General features: G+C 41.7%; 1 protein-coding gene across 9 annotated transcripts in view; it reads right to left on the reverse strand.

Annotated features, from left to right (window-relative positions):
- LOC142964722 (transcription factor COE3) overlaps nt 1-16917 on the reverse strand; it is a 126753-nt gene that overhangs the window by 97147 nt on the left and 12689 nt on the right. For all 9 annotated transcript variants that reach the window (XM_076105216.1, XM_076105220.1, XM_076105214.1 and 6 more), the window contains exons 2-5: nt 14069-14225; nt 10988-11051; nt 8934-8989; nt 4450-4523 (exon numbers count right to left, since the gene is read on the reverse strand). In XM_076105216.1, coding sequence (XP_075961331.1) covers nt 4450-4523; nt 8934-8989; nt 10988-11051; nt 14069-14225 — 351 coding nt within the window. The remainder of the gene's footprint in view (nt 1-4449; nt 4524-8933; nt 8990-10987; nt 11052-14068; nt 14226-16917) is intronic.

Here is a 16917-nt window from a genome sequence, read left to right on the forward strand (position 1 = left end):
AAAGGCTCCCCTGAGGACGGTGCAGCGCGGGCGTCAGAGGCCCCGGCTGCTCGGATCACAGCGTCCAGATAACACCGAGCAGGACGGGGGCCCGGTAGCGCAAGGGCTCGCTTTCAAAGGGCAAGTGTTGTAATTACCCGAAGGCCTGGAACGCATCGGCACCAGCAGCAGCATCAGCAGCAGCAGCCAGGGCTGATGGAGCTGCTGCAGCCTGCAATGCCAGCCAGCCGGCCGGCCGGCAGCCAGCGCCGCCTGAACTGGAAGCCACCCTTCCTCTCGGCGAGCGTGGCAGCAGGTTTTGGGTTTTTTTTTCCGCCCGGAGCCTCTGGCAGCCAGCGAAGGGAGAGCGAGGTGGCCGCGAGGCGAGGAGAGCGAGGGCTACCGGAGAGCTGGCGAGCCTCGGGGAGCCCCCGCTGGCAACGCCGCCGTGCCAACCTGGCTGCTCACTGGTTTGTGATCGGTAGTTTTTGGAAAGCGGCAGAGTCCCGTTTAAGAATGGTTAATGTGCCGCCATGATATGATGGAGAGGTCACAGCTGAAACACACGCGCACACACACACACACACACACACACACACACACACACACACACACACGCACACACACACACACACACGCACACACACACAGGATTTCTAGATTCTGATACGTTGATTTCTGAAAGATCTCTGAAACAAAGTGACTAAAGAACACGAGGAGCAACTTCATTTAAAGCTAAACTTCACCTTTCTCAAAGAAATTAGGTTTATATTCTACTTTGGTTCCCAAATATTATTCAGAGAAACCAGACAGGAGTCAGATGTGACTCCGGTTTATGCAACAGAAGGACTTTGGTTACGTTTAATCAAAGATCATAGTTTCTATTAATTGTTGCTTATGTTAATTATGTCAACATGTGTCTCAAGTCAGTGTTGACTTTCTCCGACCACCATCTTTCTTTAACCTGAACCAATCCTGTGGGAGTCTAAACCATCAGATATCTTGGCAGAAAACAAGTGAAACATGTCGTCAATGAAGCGTTCAGTAGCAACATTTCTTTGCAACTTTCAAGTTGATTAACGTATTTTGATTCTACGGCTCACTTTTAATGTTTTGGACAGTGTGTTTGGCTAACAGCTAACCGCTAACAGCACTACCTGTACCTACACTGCTGAGTACATCGCCGCAACTCAGTCGCTGCCTAGCGGGCAGGTTGGTGAGTTTAATCTTGTTTTGGGCTCGGATTCTATGAGGTGTCTTATATCGGTGACTTTGAGCCGATTGCTTGCATACATCGCCGCTTGTTTTTGAGTTTAATTGAAGTGCGTTTTATGCTAACAGCACCATTGGTGACTAGAGGGAGGGGGGGGATTCATTCAATCACACAATAGCGGTCGTTGCAGCTCTGTTCTCTGTCAGCAGAGATGGATCAAAAAGCACCTCTACAATTATAGAGACACTGTCCTATCCTCCAACAAACACTGACAGGCCATTTACTACAAATAAACACCATAATACAAATGGGGAAATCAATAAATATAAGTCCAAACTGTACATGAACCACTGATTTTTATAACGCCTGATAGGAAGGACCAGCACCCCCACTTCTCACGTCCAGCTACGAGTACAGAGGAGTGACTAAATGCTGATAGTTAGAGACACAACACTTATATTTATCTCCTCTTGGCTGTAAATCTGCTCTGTAACCAGAAACTTCAGCCGTCACATAAATGTAGTTGAGTCGACAGAACAAAATAGAAATAGGAGATGGTAGATTCTTGTTCTTTTAATCCAATAAGAGGGAAACAAGTCGTCCCTCCACCTGAAACAGGTGCTGAGTGGGATCCAGGTAGACAAACCCAACAGGGACGCCCATAAAGATGCTCTCACCTGAGAGTGTGATGGCAGAGAGACGGGGAGAGATGGAAAGAGTGAGCCGCTCTCTCATTAGCGAATGGAAACACAGCATCCATCAGGGGGAAAGCTGGTTAATAATCGCACTCAATCACATAATGACTGAAGCTCAGACAGACAGCCAGCGTTATGGAAAGAGAGCCGCTATCGAAAGGAATCTGGGGGGGGGGGGGGGAGCTCGACGTACTGAAGTTTAGAGATACTGAAGTTTAGAGGTACTGAAGTTTAGAGGTAATGAAGTTTAGAGATACTGAAGTTTAGAGGTAATGAAGTTTAGAGATACTGAAGTTTAGAGATACTGAGGTTTAGAGATACTGAAGTTTAGAGATACTGAAGTTTAGAGATACTGAAGTTTAGAGATACTGAAGTTTAGAGGTACTGAAGTTTAGAGATACTGAAGTTTAGAGGTACTGAAGTTTAGAGATACTGAGGTTTAGAGATACTGAAGTTTAGAGATACTGAAGTTTAGAGGTACCGAAGTTGAGATACTGAAGTTTAGAGATACTGAAGTTTAGAGGTACTGAAGTTTAGAGGTAATGAAGTTTAGAGATACTGAAGTTTAGAGATACTGAGGTTTAGAGATACTGAAGTTTAGAGATACTGAAGTTTAGAGGTACCGAAGTTGAGATACTGAAGTTTAGAGACACTGAAGTTTAGAGATACTGAGGTTTAGAGGTACTGAAGTTTAGAGGTACTGAAGTTTAGAGATACTGAAGTTTAGAGATACTGAGGTTTAGAGATACTGAAGTTTAGAGGTACTGAAGTTTAGAGATACTGAAGTTTAGAGATACTGAGGTTTAGAGATACTGAAGTTTTGAGATACTGAAGTTTAGAGGTACTGAAGTTAAGAGGTACCGAAGTTTAGAGGTACCGAAGTTTAGAGGTACCGAAGTTGAGATACTGAAGTTTAGAGATACTGAAGTTTAGAGATACTGAAGTTGAGAGGTACCGAAGTTTAGAGGTACCGAAGTTGAGATACCGAAGTTTAGAGATACTGAAGGAGAGGTGAAACTACAGGCCCGGTTCTGTTCTGTTTCTGCTGTTACTACCAGTTCACTCCAGACTTAAACCAATCCATGCATCAGTAAACCAGTTCACAGATTAGATTAACCAGTTTAATGCTAATGTAGACTAGTTTACATGCAGCAAGTTTAGCTGCAGAAACCAACATCAACTGTATATTTCTGCAATTATAGGTTATATTATATTTATAATATCATAACATATGTATGCACATACAAACCAGTTCACATATTCACCAGTATACTGCAGATAAACCCAGTCAAGATGTAAACCACTTTACTGGTTTGCTCTACCAGTGTATTCACATGTAAGCCACCTTATCAGGACCTTCAGCCATCACGTCAAACCAGTTTGCTCCACAATAAACCAGTTAAACCAACACTTTAACCAGTTTGCTGCAACTGGGACCAGTTCACTGATGAACCAGTTTGCTTGATTCATGAAATAAATAAACAGAATAGAAACACATCTTCTCTTCTTCATGTGGCTCAAACACACAAAGACTGAGACTCCAGCTTCAGGTGTGTTTGTGTGTTACGTGTGTGTGTGTCCTATTTTTATCCCCCCCTCCTCCCTCACTCTTCTTCTTCTTCACTCCTCAGACTGAACCAGTAAAACCATTACCTCACAGACAACAGCAGAAACACGCAGGCCAGGAAACGTGTTGATTGGTGTGATGAACGACAAACCAACAGCTGCTCTCACACACACACACACACAGGTACACACACACACACACAGGTACACACACACACACACACACCTCCTGTATCTATAAACCATCTCTCATCCATACAATGCAGCTCAAAGAGATAATACAAATAATAACAAGAATAATATACAAACTTATAAAAACATCAGCATCAAAATAAACTTAAAGTACCAAAAGTAAAAGTATTCATGCAGATGAATATATATTACATTACTGTATTATAGTTATTGATAATATAATATAATAATAACATGTATTATTTATTATTATATTATATTATTTATATTTTGAGTTAATAATCTGAACCTGGAGAGTAACTAAAGTATGTATAGCAATAGAAGTATAGAGTAGCAGAAAATGGAAATACTTAAGTACAACTTTAAGGTATTTGTACTTTACTAAAGTACATGACTTGAGTAAATGTACTTAGTTAGATTCCAGCTCTGCTCAGAGGTAAATATTGTTCTGTTTACTCTGAAAGCTTTGGTTTCTTTTCAGATTCTATGTTTATAATATTTTAAATGAAACACAGATGAATAACAGGTGCTGCTATTTATTTTCTAGGCGATAGATAAAATAAAATAAAACTAATTAATTCTAACTTTAGGACACAACTTTTCATTAAATTGGCATGAAGATACGAGGATGAAGTACTTTTGACGTACTGAACTTTCAGTGCTCATTATAGCACGAAGTACAACACAACGTTCAGCTCTGATGTCAAACTACACCGTTAATACATTCAGAGTAAAACCGCAGGAGTCGCAGGTTCGACTCCCTAAAGAAGAGCAGGACAGTGAGGGCTCGTGGGGGGGTCTCACCTGCACATGATCTCGTGGGTGAGGAGGACGCGACACATCTCTGGGTTCTTGTCCTGACCTTCGTAGAGGATCGGCTGATGGGACACAAACAGACAGGAAGTCAGACGCTGACTCAGTGGAAATAAAACTGACAAATAATCGAGAATTTATCTTATTAGGGTCGATGTTTCGGTCATCTGAGGTTAACATAAAGTATGTTTGGTTGGCTCGGGAGGCTGAATGGTTGATATCTAGAGGTGTTGATTAGTCCAGAAGTAAACCGGTTAACTGCCTGTTAACCGCTTTACTCTGAGATAAACCAGTTTACTCTGAGATAAACCAGTTTACTCTGAGATAAACCAGTTCAGTACACATGTACTGCACATGTGAACCAGTTCAGTACACATGTACTGCACATGTGAACCAGTTCAGTACACATGTACTCCACATGTAAACCAGTTTAGTACACATGTACTGCACATGTAAACCAGTTTAGTACACATGTACTCCACATGTAAACCAGTTTAGTACACATGTACTGCACATGTAAACCAGTTTAGTACACATGTACTCCACATGTAAACCAGTTTAGTACACATGTACTGCACATGTAAACCAGTTTAGTACACATGTACTCCACATGTAAACCAGTTTAGTACACATGTACTGCACATGTAAACCAGTTCATAGACCAGCTCAGTGTCCATGTAGATCTACTTTAGACCAGTTCACGGTGCTTTGTCGTGTTGTTTTATGCAGAACACATGAACTAATGAGACAGTTGATGTATTGATATGTGCAGGTGTTGCTTTTATTTTGTCCCCCCCCTCCTCTCCTCTCCTCTCTGATTGGACTTCAGCACCAACAACAAAGTCAAACATGGCCTCCAACCACCACCACCTCCCTTTTGGTGGTCCCAGCCTCCTCCGGCCTTCCCAGAATTCCCTGCCAGATGGCGGGCGGTGCCCCAGGATGAAGACCCCCCCCCCCACACACACACACACCCCCACCGAGCTGTCATGTCAGCGTCCGGATGACGGATGACCGCTGTGTGTGTGTAGGTAATACCCTGGTGGTTGTAAATGAACTCCAGTAAGAATGTGTGTGTGTGTGTGTGTGTGTGTGTGTGTGTGTGTGTGTGTGTGTGTGTGTGTGTGTAAGTAATACCCTGGTGGTTGTAAATGAACTCCAGTAAGAGTGTGTGTGTGTGTGTGTGTGTGCGCGTGTGTGTGTGTGTGTGCATGTTAGTGCGTGTGTGTGTATCCTCCCCCCTTTTCCTTCCCTCTTTTCCTATGATGACCTACCACTACCTCATCCACCTTTATAGTCAAAACAGACCTCCGCCCTGCACACACACACACACACACACACACACACACACACACACACACACACACACACACACACACACACACACACACACACACACACACACACACACACACACACACACACACCCCTGGGTACAATACTTTTAGGATAACGACCACTTCTGCATTATTGATCCTGATCCCGGCTCTGTTCCTCTGGATTAAAACGCTCCAGTTTGACCAGAAGGGATGTGGATCGCATCAGGGACACACACACACACACACACACACACACACACTCTCTCACTGTGTGTAGATTTGGTGGTCGATATTTATACATCATTGGTGATGTAATACCCCCGTGAGTGTGTGTGACTGCACATCCTCTTTCATGCTCGTTTGTGGGTCAACGTCCACATTTCTGTGTGAGCGTCTTCAGCAAAATGGACATTTTGGGGAAAGTCCTGACATCTTTGAAAAGACAATGAGGACAATTCTTTTGGAAAGGGGACATTTTGGAAAGGAAGAAGACATTTTGGGAACCTGAGGATATAATTTTTTGTATTATTTGAAAGCGGAAACTTGTGAAGAGAGTTTTTGGAAGTTAAGACATTTTTGACGAGTGATATTTTAAAGATTGGGGATAGTTTATGTATCGTGAGGACATTTTGGATTTGAGATAATCATTTTGAAAAGTGCGACTTATTTTTAAAAGAGGACATTTTGAAATCTGAGGACAGTTTTTTTTGGCAAACAGGAAAGTTTTTAAAAAGTGAAACTCGATATTTTGGAAAAAAAAATTGGAAAGACAATTTCTGAAAATAAGGACACTTTCTTTTAAAGTTCAAAAGAGAAAATGTTGAAATTGAGGATTTTTATATTCTTTGGAAAGTTAATAAGACATTTGTAGAAAATTGAGAAACAATTTGGAACATTTTAAGTTGAAGGTCGGACGTTCTTAGAAAGTGGAGACAATTTGTGAAAAGTCATAATTTTTCTGTGGATTTCTTAGAAATTGGTACGATTTTCAGAAAATGAAGAACTTTATCTTTGGAAATTAAGAGCATGTTTTGTAAAGTGAGAACATTTGATCATTTCTTTAAAAGATTGTTTTAGGTTCAGATTTCGACGACGATCCTCACAAGTTTAAACGCTCTGATTCTTCCTTCAGAGAGCTCAGATGTGTCTCGTTGGTTGCACACACACACACACACACACACACACACACACACACACACACACACACACACACACACACACACACACACACACACACACACACACACACACACACACACACGTTTAGTTTAGTTGTGACAGCTGAAGTCACACTGAGCGCTTCATCCTCTCTGTTGGATGCAACTCTCTGTGTAAAAGTTGCTCTGCAGTCCAATCTGCATTAATTCAGCTCCTCGCTCCGACGATCCCACGGACGCGGGGCCCCTAACGGGCCCTCCGCGGGGTTTTTATCGACTCCAGCCGACCCGTCTGTCAGGTCTGACTGTCGACCAATGGGGTGTCATGTAGAGGGAGGTGAAGGTGGAGACATGTGGGGGGGGGGGAGATGTCAGGATCATTGTCTCCAGTGGGCCGTCGCTGTGCCACATTAGGGCCTATTGATCGGTTTCCATGGCTGACGCTTTGTCGAGGAGCCGCTTGGTACATCGATTGGTGACATGCCGACAGGGCCAACCGGGAGGGGGGGTAGATATGACTGTGTGGGGGGGGGGGGGCAGGAGGTGTAGCTGGGAGGACGGGTGGAGGTTTAAACAGGTGTTTGGACATGATTTATGCTTTGGAAGATTTTTTGTAAGTGATGGATATTAATTTCCTCAATCTTCAAGCTCCTAAACATAGCAAGACTGGAACACAGACCACCAGACCCCCAGACCACCAGACCCCCTCTGCCTCTATTATGAAGCCTGTGTGCACATGTTAGACTCATTAAAGGGCTACAGGCTTCATTCAATAGACAACTTGTGTCACGTTACTCATTACACTGCAGAAATGAGTTAATGCGTAAATATATGAAATCATTGATTTGATTCTGACAATTACAAATCGTGATGTGTTCACATGTAATCTTGTAAAATGTAGTTTTTGGAGAGAAACTTGAATAAATCCAGTTGTTAAAACTACATATGACAAGATGTTTTAAATCAATAAAACTACAATCTTTTATTTTCTAATCTTTTGAATTGTGTGTTTTAATGTTAATATTCTCGACATTACGACAACAAAGCAAAGAGAACAAACCTTCAGTTGCACCAATAGTTTTATCAGAGTACCATTAGTTTGGAGTCACTTCTTGTTCTAAACTTCTGTTCAGAGTTTAAAATGTTATAAAGAACGTTGAGATTATTGATCTCCGATGAATGTTCTCACAGTACAGCGTGAGGTGTGAGGAACCGGAGGATCTGGACTCCAGTGAACTTCAGGAATGAAGCCGGGAAGTCGTTCACAGGTTCAAATCCCACAAGAGGTTCTGAGTGAGTGAAAACCAGAAAAGTGGGAGTCGGCTAAAGAGGGAGCTGCACAGCTGGAAAGGAAAACACATCAGTGCTGCCGAAGTAAGAGTGAAGAGGAGGAAGAGGAGGAGGAGGAAGAGTGTAGAGGAGGAGGAGAAGAGGAGGAAGAGGAGGAGGAGGAAGAGTGTAGAGGAGGAGGAGAAGAGGAGGAAGAGGAGGAGGAGGAAGAGTGTAGAGGAGGAGGAGAAGAGGAGGAAGAGGAAGACGAAGGGTTTGAGGTTTGAGGAGATTCTTCTTTGAGGAGTTCGTTAAAGTTTCAGGAAGGAGAACGAGAGTTTGAATGAATATTATTGGATTTATGGGTAAACAGTTTGTTCTGGAGTCACAGACAGTCTGAGACTCAAACGTATAAAACGTGTTCGTCAGCGAGGAGTAGACCTAAAGGTCTAAATCTCCACTAGCTCTCACACACACCAAGCTTTACACCTTCACTCCTCTATTCTGAAGGTTTGTTCACGCATCATTCAGAGACTCGTTTATAGATCATTGAATCACTAAAAACATGGAGAACATAGATGTGTTTATGGCTGTTGACAGTATTTTCAGATTTATGGATAAATTCCTTCTGTAAAAACCTTTGACTGTCACATGTCAACACAATGACAGAATCATTGTAAACCTGGTGTAATGTTCACATTGATGTTCTGGACTCTGTGGATCGTCTCACCTGTTTGGTCATGGAGTCTATCAGCCGGACGAAAAGGTCCTGTTCTGTCCTGATGCCTGAAGAAAACACAGAAAACACACAATGAACAGTAATAATAATTATAATAATAAGCATGCTATGCTAAGTTATGCTAATTCCCTCTCAGTATGCAAACAAAAGAAGAGAACCCTAATAACGTTCTGTAAATGAGTTCTGATATTATTTATGTCCCGGTAGTGTATTTATGTTTTCTGTAGCTCTTGTCGTCTCGTCCCGGCTACGCTAACACCCCCCCTCAGCATAAACAAACATTAGCGCTGCTCCAGAGCTGTTTATTATTTATAGGCCACGCCGCCTTTAACTGCCGAGTTCCCCCCCCCCGCTGCCTGTATTTTCCTCGAGGATAACAAGGAATCCTCGTTCTCCTACAAATTAAATATCAATCAGGACGGCTCGTGTTGTACTAGTGAGTGTGACACAAACACGACATGAGGCAGAGGAAGCAGCGTCGCGGGCTAACACCTGTTAGCGAGTGGAGGAGCAGCTCGAATTGTATTCCAGTGTGAGTTTTTTTTGTCCTCACGGCTTCCTGTGCTTTTCTTAATTGACATGATTCACTCCCAGAATGCCGAGCGGCGGCTATCCGTCCCCAGGTTTGCGGATGAGGTCAATTAACCTCCGTACGATGCTAATCCCACATTAGGAGTGATTTATCCCCTTTTTGGACAAAAAAACGCTCTTTTATGGCTTCACTTCATCACACAAGATGGAGAAAACAGAGTTTGGTTAGTTGTCAGATATTCCAGATGTCTCTCTCTCTCTCTCTTTCCCTCTCTCTCTCTCTCTCTCTCCCTCTCTCTCTCTCCCTCCCTCTCCCTCCCTCTCTCTCTCTCTCTCCCTCTCTCTATCTCTCTCTCCCTCCCTCCCTCTCCCTCTCTCTCCCTCTCTCTCTCTCCCTCCCTCCCTCTCTCTCTCTCCCTCCCTCTCCCTCTCTCCCCCCTCTCTCTCTCTCTGTCTCTGTCTCTCTCCCTCTCTCTCCCTCTCTCTCTCTCTCTCCCTCCCTCTCTGTCTCTCTCTCTCCCTCTCTCTCTCTCCCTCTCTCCCTCTCTCTCTCTCTCCCTCCCTCTCTCTCTCTCTCTCTCTCTGTCTCTCTCTCTGTCTCTGTCTCTCTCCCTCCCTCTCTCTCCCTCTCTCTCTCTCTCCCTCTCTCTATCTCTCTCTCCCTCCCTCCCTCTCTCTCCCTCCCTCTCCCTCTCTCCCTCCCTCTCTCTCTCTCTCCCTCTCTCCCTCCCTCTCTCTCTCTCTCCCTCTCTCTCTGTCTCTGTCTCTCTCCCTCTCTCTCCCTCTCTCCCTCCCTCTCTGTCTCTCTCTCTCCCTCCCTCCCTCTCTCTCTCTCTCCCTCCCTCTCTCTCTCTCTGTGTGTGCTGATAATAAACTTTTTTCCAGCCTCACTAGAAGTCTGCTGAGTTGACCTTTAATATAAATTCCTTCCTCCACATAAACTCCAATTCATGCAGGAAAGTTCACAACTGAGAGAAACCGACGGTCTCACCTGTGGGAGCCCCCCCCCCGATCATTAGCTCCACTTCAATCAATCAACACGTTGAACAAAGACTCACCTGACCTACAGAGCTGCCATTTAAAAAGAGGGAGAACTTTAACTCCACGCTGTCAATCATCTTTAAAATCACGAGTTCAACCGACTGGTTTTAAAAGATAATCGAGCCAATGAGAGCCGATGATTAGACATCGATTAGCCAGTCAGAAATAGGGGCGGGACGTCGTACTTTGTTTCTTAATAATAGATATCACCCTTTTCTCTTTCTTTACATACATCTTTAATAACTATAATTCAACGTGATTTTTGTCAATCTTGTCATTTTGAATTGTGCAGTGACGTCATCTTCTTTCCTTTGCTTAAGGATGTTCCTTATGCTGAAGGAGATAAGAAAGGAAGCATTGAAGCACCTTTCCTTAGCATTTAGAGAATTCAAACAGCTCTTATAGCGGCCACTTATGTAATTATAAATATATATATATATATACGTATATTACGGTATTATAACGTGACTCACCGTTGCTGTAGAGGAGCTGTAGTCTGTAGTGGATCCCGTTGTTGGTCTTCTCTCCGTTGTACTCCTGTCACACACACACACACACACACACACACACACACACGTTACACAACGAGTTACTGTGATGAAGGTGTTTTGTTTTTTATTTATTTTCTGATATAACTTTTGTGTACTTTATTACTGAGTCGTGTTTTGGTTCCTGGTTCCACCGTGTGAAGCACTTTGTAACTTTGTTTTGAGTTCAGAGTAAATAAAGTTAATTATTAAATTATTATTACTACAAGTTTGTTATTATAACATTTCATCTCTTTCATTCTTGTTCTGTCGGGAACGTGTTTCCATAATGAAGTCTTTACTTATTTAGTCTCTTTTTAAACAACTCTAAAAAATATTTTATACAAATTTTAAGTTGTTTTAAGTATTTTCCAAAATCCTTTTAGCCGTTTTATTGTTTTATCTTATTTGTTTATTCTGTACACGTCTGAGTTAACGTGAAACTCGACTGTTTTTGAAGAAAAGCTTAAAAAAAAAGATATTAAAAGCAAAACAATATTTTCTAAAATCTGTTGAATTTTTCAGTTTGACGATATTTTAAATGTTATTATTGTTATGATTGTTTATTATTGCCGCTGGGTGACCTTTAACCTCTGACACACAACAACCAGGTGATCATGTGACTCTCGGCCTGAAGACGAGGCCGACGTCCGTCCGTCCGTCACTGGAGAGACTCTGAACACGACGGCCACGAGACAGTGAAGTCTCTCTTTGTCCCTTTCTCTTTGATGTTTAAGTTGTAGAGAGGATCACATAAGTGTAAACTTGTTGTTTACATACACGTATGTATTTATATGCATTAATATTTACTTATTTAGTTTATTAACAATTTGCTGTACATGTTTACTGCTCAATTTACTTGATTTTCTTTGTATTTAAAATCTACAAAGATGATATCTGTTATGTTTCTTTTCTCTCTCGACCCTCTCTCACCCCTTCTTCTTCTTCCTCCTCCTCTTCCTCCCCTCAGCCTTTATTCCTCTTTTTATTTCAGCTCTCTCTCTCTCTCTCTCTTTTCTTTCAGCTCTCTCTCTCTCTCTCTTTTTTCTCTTTATTTCAGCTCTCTCTCTCTTTTCTTTCAGTCTCCGTCAGTCGGTCGCTCGATGCCAACTGTGCCTGGGAGTGTTGGCTCAGTCCCAGTGTGTGTGTGTGTGTGTGTGTGTGGGAGTGTGTGTGTGTGTGTGTGTGTGTGTGTGTGTTGGGGGGTTTCGGGGTGAGAGACTAGAGGTCGAAGCAGAGGTGAGGTGAGTGAGTGGGTGGAGGATTTTAGTTCCAGCTGGCAGCCGATCAAACACCAAACACTCCTCAACCTGTCTGGATATTATTATTATTATTAGTAGTAGTAGTAGTAGTAGTAGTAGTACTGTCAGCAGTAGTACTGTCAGTAGTAGTAGTAGTAGTGTCAGTAGTAGTAGTAGTAGTAGTGTCAGTAGTAGTAGTAGTAGTAGTACTGTCAGTAGTAGTAGTAGTAGTAGTGTCAGTAGTAGTAGTAGTGTCAGTAGTAGTAGTAGTACTGTCAGTAGTAGTAGTAGTGTCAGCAGTAGTACTGTCAGTAGTAGTAGTGTCAGTAGTAGTAGTAGTAGTGTCAGTAGTAGTAGTAGTAGTAGTAGTAGTACTGTCAGTAGTAGTAGTACTGTCAGTAGTAGTAGTAGTGTCAGCAGTAGTACTGTCAGTAGTAGTAGTAGTAGTAGTGTCAGTAGTAGTAGTAGTGTCAGTAGTAGTAGTAGTAGTACTGTCAGTAGTAGTAGTAGTGTCAGCAGTAGTACTGTCAGTAATAGTAGTAGTGTCAGTAGTAGTAGTAGTAGTGTCAGTAGTAGTAGTAGTACTGTCAGTAGTAGTAGTAGTAGTAGTGTCAGTAGTAGTAGTAGTACTGTCAGTAGTAGTAGTAGTAGTACTGACAGCAGTAGTAGTGTCAGTAGTAGTAGTAGTACTGTCAGCAGAAGTACTATCAGTAGTAGTAGTGTCAGTAGTAGTAGTACTGTCAGTAGTAGTAGTGTCAGTAGTAGTAGTAGTAGTAGTGTCAGTAGTAGTAGTGTCAGTAGTAGTAGTACTGTCAGTAGCAGTAGTAGTACTGTCAGTAGTAGTAGTAGTAGTGTCAGTAGTAGTAGTAGTAGTGTCAGTAGTAGTAGTACTGTCAGTAGTAGTAGTAGTAGTGTCAGTAGTAGTAGTAGTAGTAGTAGTAGTAGTAGTAGTAGTACTGTCAGTAGTAGTAGTAGTACTGTCAGCAGTAGTAGTGTCAGTAGTAGTAGTAGTACTGTCAGCAGAAGTACTGTCAGTAGTAGTAGTAGTAGTAGTACTGTCAGTAGTAGTAGTAGTGTATGTGGCTCTCAGCTCAAAGCTCATTGATTCCTTCTTTAGTTCAGATTTCCTTGATCAATATTGAGATTTGGACTCATATTATTGGTCTTCATGATGTGTTTGTACCATAATCACAAATGTATTTATGTATTTATCAAATAATACATCTGTTGCTGTTTTTTTTTTCTCATTTGATTTAATTTATTTGTTAAATTTCCTTTGACGACTACGAGAATCATCACTAGATATTCCATTGTTTAATGTAATTATTATTATTGTCTATTCGTACGTGTGAAATAAAGGAAAAATTTAATTAAAAATATTGTTCCAAAATTTAAATAATAACACAGCTGTTTGTTGTTGAGCTCAACTTCTCACCGAACTTTGTTTCATAGAATAATTGGTCTGTTATTAGTCGTATATTAGACATTACCCAATATATTCAAACATTATCATGACATTCAAACACTGTGTTTCATTATTTTATGTTATATTTAAGTTATCTATGTTATAAGATGTTATGTTATGTTATGCTATGCTATGTTTTTTACTGCTAATAAAGAATAAAAAAGGATCAACAAGTTTCAGATGTTTTAAAAAGCTGATCGCTGTAGGAAACTACTTTCAGCGGCAGATGAATCCACTCTAGTGAGTATTTGAATGAGTCAGAATGAACTACTTAGTGTTCCCGGTGATGAAGGACCAACACAGAGGTCTTCAGCGGCTCACCTTGTCTTTCTCCACAAAGTCGATGTAGGACGTCCTCTCGATCTCCACCGGCTGACCCTGCCGGTCGTACAGCGCCAGCACGAAGTGGAAGAAGTTGGACTTCCTCAGGTTGGACGGAGGCTGCTTCTCAAAGTGAGCTCGGGCCAAACCAACACCGCTGAAACACACAGAGAGGAAACGTTTCATTATCTATATACATGATTACACACAAACACACACACACACACAAACACACACACACACACACACACACACACACACACAAACACACACACACACACACACACTACAATTGGGATTAAGAGTCTGAGATGATCTCTCAAAAATCATCACGAGATCTGAAATCTGTAAAAAAACAAAACTTAAACTGATTCATGTGTAAAGATGAAATAAAACGCACGAGGACAGAGAAGGACAGGTGATAGAGGAGGACAGGTGATAGAGGAGAACAGGTGATAGAGGAGAACAGGTGATAGAGGAGGACAGGTGATAGAGGAGGACAGGTGATAGAGGAGGACAGGTGATAGAGGAGGACAGGTGATAGAGGAGAACAGGTGATAGAGGAGAACAGGTGATAGAGGACAGGTGATAGAGGAGGACAGGTGATAGAGGAGGACAGGTGATAGAGGAGGACAGGTGATAGAGGAGGACAGGTGATAGAGGACAGGTAATAGAGAACAGGTGATAGAGGAGGACAGGTGATAGAGGAGCACAGGTGATAGAGGAGGACAGAGGACAGGTGATAGAGGAGGACAGGTGATAGAGAACAGGTGATAGAGGAGGACAGAGGACAGGTGATAGAGGAGAACAGGTGATAGAGGAGGACAGGTGATAGAGGAGAACAGGTGATAGACGAGAACAGGTGATAGAGGAGAACAGGTGATAGAGGAGGACAGGTGATAGAGGAGGACATGTGATAGAGGAGGACATGTGATAGAGGACAGGTGACAGAGGAGGAGGAGGACAGGTGTTGATGCAAGAGGACAGGTGACAAAGGAGGACAGATGATGATGACAAATGGGTGACAACAGAGAAGGACAGGTGATAGAGGAGGACAGGGGAGGACAGGTGATGACGGAGGAGAAGAGTGACGGAGGAGGACAGGTGACAGGTGTGTGTGTACGTGTGTGCGCTCTGGAAGCGCGACCTTTTACATAAAAAGCTAGAAAAACTCCAAAACCCAGGAGAGACCAGAGGAGTAGGAGGAGGAGGAGGAGGAGGAGATCCTCTTCCTCCATACATCGTAGATAATGTGCTGCATCATAGCGTCTTTAAAGGAACATTTTCAGTCCTGAAGACAGGAAATGTAGTTCACAACAACAACAAACCAGCACCCTGCTGGTCTCTTTTAAGCTTCAGGACCTGATGGTGGAAGAACCACCATCAGGTCCTGTCCTACGTAAAACTTTGAGATATTTACTTCATACTTCATCATCGTGAAAAGTCCTTCAGCACGTGTTCCTGAAATATTCATTCATCTCCAACGTGTTAAACCTGAACTCCAGAAACATCAAACACTAAGAGAAACATTCTTGTTTTGACCGGATGAAAACAATAACCCTTTAATAGTCAATAAAAGGGTTAAAAGACAATAATTTAACTTTTTGAAACCATGTAGATAAATAGAAAAAACATTGTAGAAGTCCAACCTGCGAGAGATTAAATCATTGAGTTGTTGTTAAAAGGGAAGAATGTGTTTTTGTCTATATGTTTTAGTTCAAATAATAATGTAAATCTTTGTGTTTTCTGATGTAGTGTATAATAAAGTTTAGATGTTTATACTGTAAACTCACTGAAAGTTTATGTATTATTAAATATATATATATATATATATATAGTTAGTTTACTGGGAGGAATGAATATTAAATAAATGCTTCTTTGAAAAGCTCATTAATACGCCTCATTATAACCGACTGTCTGACCTCGTTTTCTCAACATGTTTTTACATGAAGTCTACCATCAATCATCACAAAACCTGAGCCAGACAAAGATCAATCACTGGGGGGGGGGGGGTCCTCAGAAATTAAACAAAGCAATAAACTGGATTTTATGTTGAGGCTGATAATAGTTTGAATAGTTTGAACTGATCCTGGTTCAGTAGATACGTAGAGAAGAAGAATCTAATAAATACATTTCATTCACAATGATCCGTTAGTTGTGGGGTTCCCCAAGGCTCAGTGTTGGGCCCATCATTGTTTATCATAAATGATCTGTTCTAAGACATAATATTAATAAAATATATTTAATCATACTTTATTTATTTAATCAGGTACGTTACACACTTTTACTTCCTGTGAGCAGGAATACATGAAACTTATACAAATGTAATTGTTACACTCTAAATTGCAAACAAATCTACAAATGAATTGCTTATTAAAAGGGACTTTATTGCCAAGAAAAGAGAGATTTATCCTTTAATGGGATTTTACATTTATTGCCTGAAGTTGATTGTTGTATCATGATGAGGTCAGAGGTCATCGTACTTTTGATTCATGCCATATTATTGCCTCAGAATGAGCTTCAGCACCACGAGCAAAACTATAAAACACCTTTTACTGAGAGAATAAAGAGAAAAACATCAGTGAGTTAATGTCAGCAGATGATTTTAGGAAAAAAGTGGATAAAAAATCCTGAAATAAAATCGATGTTCCTGCAGGAAGAGGCCTCCGAGCTCACAAACAACAACGACCGAATATTTTTACATCAATCTCATTTTCCTAAAACACTTTATGATCAATATGATCGCCCGGGCGTGGATAAATATTTATTCATGCTCTGGGTTTGTTTTTGGGAGCTCTCTCTCTCTCGCTCTCCTCGGCTCGGGGGTGTATTCCCCAGACGGCAGATTA

This window comes from Anarhichas minor, unplaced genomic scaffold (genome assembly GCF_050575085.1).
Source record: "Anarhichas minor isolate MPS153535 unplaced genomic scaffold, ASM5057508v1 ptg000031l, whole genome shotgun sequence".
Lineage (NCBI taxonomy): Eukaryota > Metazoa > Chordata > Actinopteri > Perciformes > Anarhichadidae > Anarhichas > Anarhichas minor.